Source organism: Seriola lalandi, unplaced genomic scaffold (genome assembly GCF_002814215.2).
Source record: "Seriola lalandi dorsalis isolate HSWRI2012SDOR001 ecotype SW California unplaced genomic scaffold, Sedor1 jcf7180002054913, whole genome shotgun sequence".
Classification (NCBI taxonomy): domain Eukaryota; kingdom Metazoa; phylum Chordata; class Actinopteri; order Carangiformes; family Carangidae; genus Seriola; species Seriola lalandi.
In genome coordinates this window covers 153,541-156,151 of record NW_019525465.1, presented here as the reverse complement: position 1 = coordinate 156,151, position 2,611 = coordinate 153,541, and the positions used below count along the sequence as shown (strand labels likewise).

Sequence of the window (2,611 nt, the reverse complement as noted above, 5' to 3'; positions counted from 1 at the left end):
TGTCCAGAAGTAATCCAGTTGAGTCCAGGAGGTTGTTTTTTGTTCTTCTAAACAATCGCCTGCAGAGGAGGTGATGTGTTTAACATCTGTTTTGTTTGGAATAAGAACCAGTTGAAAGCCAGCCCTCGATTGTCTCCGAGGCAGAACCTTTCCTGTACAGATCCTGTCTCTCTCTCTGCTGTTGTTTCTGTTTCCACACTACATACCAGCTGATGACTGAACGTACTATATGCTAATGCTAACACCCGTCCAATAAGATAAGACCTTTCTTAACAGCACATAGACAGAGAGGTCTTATCGAGCGGCTGCGTGTCGACATCAAAGCTTCTTCCTTTTGTTTGAAGACTGTTTCTCCTGGTTGAAGCCTCAGTTCCTCGTCTGATCACTGACTCTGCTTCACACGGAGCTGAGGTCACACCTGCTCGCCATGATCTGTGCGGCTGCTGGTGCAGAGCCCAACCCTGTTCTCTAGGTTTAACTTCATCAGTCAGAAAATTAACTTCACCACCAAAACAACAGGAACAGTCACGTGACAACGCCCCCGCCCATTTCCTAAAAAACAAACAGCCCTGAATTATACGCAGGATGTTTCCTGCTCTGAGTTATATAAAGGGCTTATGGACAGTTTTAAGCTTCTTCCTAATGTACTGTAATATTAATTAATGAATGACCCATTCACACACACACACACACACACACACACACACACACACACACACACACACACACACACACTGAGCTAATCTGTCTCATTGAGTTCTTGGGCAGAACAAAGAGGCTTTTAAGATTACATGCTAATCCCCATCAAACCCAGACACACACAAACCACGCGGACTCAGACGACTCCACAGAACATTTACTGTCAGTGTGTGTGTGTGTGTGTGTGTGTGTGTGTGTGTGTGTGTGTGCACTGCCCTACCTGTCCAGCAGAGGAGCTGTTGTCTCCTGGTGGACAGAAACACTTGGTGCACGCCATCATCACTCTCTGCATCACCACAAGAAGAAAAAAAAAAACGAACTCTTCCTTCCTGTTTCCGATCGTCTCTTCTCTTCTGGCCTTTGAGTGTTTCCTGTTTTCTCACTTCAGTCTCTGATGTTCGGTCCTGACCCAAACTAAAGTCTCCTCTTCCTTTAGCTTCCTTTACGTCACACAACAACAACAAACGACGACCACAGCGCGAGACACACGGCGACAAATCAATAAATAAAAGAGAAGCGGCACCAGTCAGCGAGAGCTCTGTTAAAACATCTGTTAAAACATCTGTCGAGCTACTGAAGAAAATAAAAGCCTGCAGGGAAACTGTTAAAAAACCCACAACTCCACAGCTAGAAAGAGCAAATTCAACAAACTCATACTGAGGAAATTCTTCTTTGTCTTCTTCCTTTTTCTTTCCACCTGTGTCTCTAAAAGTCCTGATATTTTTTAGAGCATTTCCATAAATATTTGTCCTGTTTATTGACCTCTGACCTCCTCACAGCGGCTTTGTGTTCGTCTTGTAGTGACCTGGGAAGGAGATTGTATTTCAGAGCTGCAACGATCAGTCGATTAATCGATTCGTCATAATCACGACTTTAATGATCAATTAATTGCTTGAGACATTTTTAAAAGAAGAAATATTCACTGGTTACTTCTCAGGATGTGACGCCTTTCACCAGCAGCAGTTTGACATTATCACAAACCTGCTTCACTATTTCCTGATATTTTACAGACAGAACATTCAATCAGGAAAATAATCGTCAGATTAATCAATAATAGAAAATATCTGTTAGTTGCTAGCAGCTTTAATATTGTGTGAAAATCTTCAGTATTATCACAGACACAGTTGTTAAAGTGCAGCACAGTTGCCACAGAAAGACTTGTTTGATGCTTCACTAAAGGAGATTAAGACTCTGACCTTCAGTTGTAGTTTTAGATATTCTGGGAACATTTCTTTGGTACCCAGCGCCTCTGATGAAGTTACCTGCCACAACAAGAAGTAATCTGATTACTCCGAGTAGCTACAATACCTCCAACACTGACCTGGAATTTCCCACCTGCACCCGAACGCACTACAGACATTAAAGCTTCCTGCTCGACTGAATCTTACATTAGAGTCGAATGAAATGACAACAACAGCAGCAGGTAAGAGACTGTTTCTCTCGCTCATGATGGATTTACAGAGAGTAAAACGCAGGGAAAATAAAGCAGAGATGATGAAGTAGAAGAAGAAGAAGAAGAGCGGGAGCGTCCAGTATCCCGGGACCAGCACATGTCCGAACAATATAATCCATCAATCATGAAAAACGAGCAGAAAGAATCCTGCTCCGGTCGTCTCCTCTGCTCCGGCTGAAAAGACTAACACACACCGGCCGACCGTCTCTCTGCTCCCTCCATCACCTTCTCCTCCTCCTCTTTCGTCACGGCCTACAGGATTAAAATCGCACGCACGCCGGCATCATGGGAAATATGCAGATTAGCGGAGCGCCTGGTGGGCCGGTCGTGGTCGGGTTCGGCAGAAATGAAAGAGAGAAAAGAGCCAAAAACGGAAACATCCATTTACCTAAAATCTCACTTTCTCTCTGCGGCTGTCCTCGTTTCACCCTCCCATCCCCCCCCCCCCCCCCCCCCCAT

At 44.6% G+C, this 2,611-nt stretch overlaps 2 protein-coding genes across 3 annotated transcripts in view; one reads left to right on the top strand and one right to left on the bottom strand.

The window, feature by feature from the left end:
- Positions 1-2,611, top strand: part of LOC111673180 (uncharacterized) — a 125,194-nt gene that overhangs the window by 77,795 nt on the left and 44,788 nt on the right. The gene's annotated exons all lie outside the window — the stretch shown is intronic.
- Positions 1-2,611, bottom strand: part of LOC111673181 (type II inositol 3,4-bisphosphate 4-phosphatase-like) — a 16,627-nt gene that overhangs the window by 9,576 nt on the left and 4,440 nt on the right. The window contains exon 9 of the mRNA XM_087169767.1: positions 1,830-1,961. Coding sequence (XP_087025893.1) covers positions 1,830-1,961 — 132 coding nt within the window. The remainder of the gene's footprint in view (positions 1-1,829; positions 1,962-2,611) is intronic.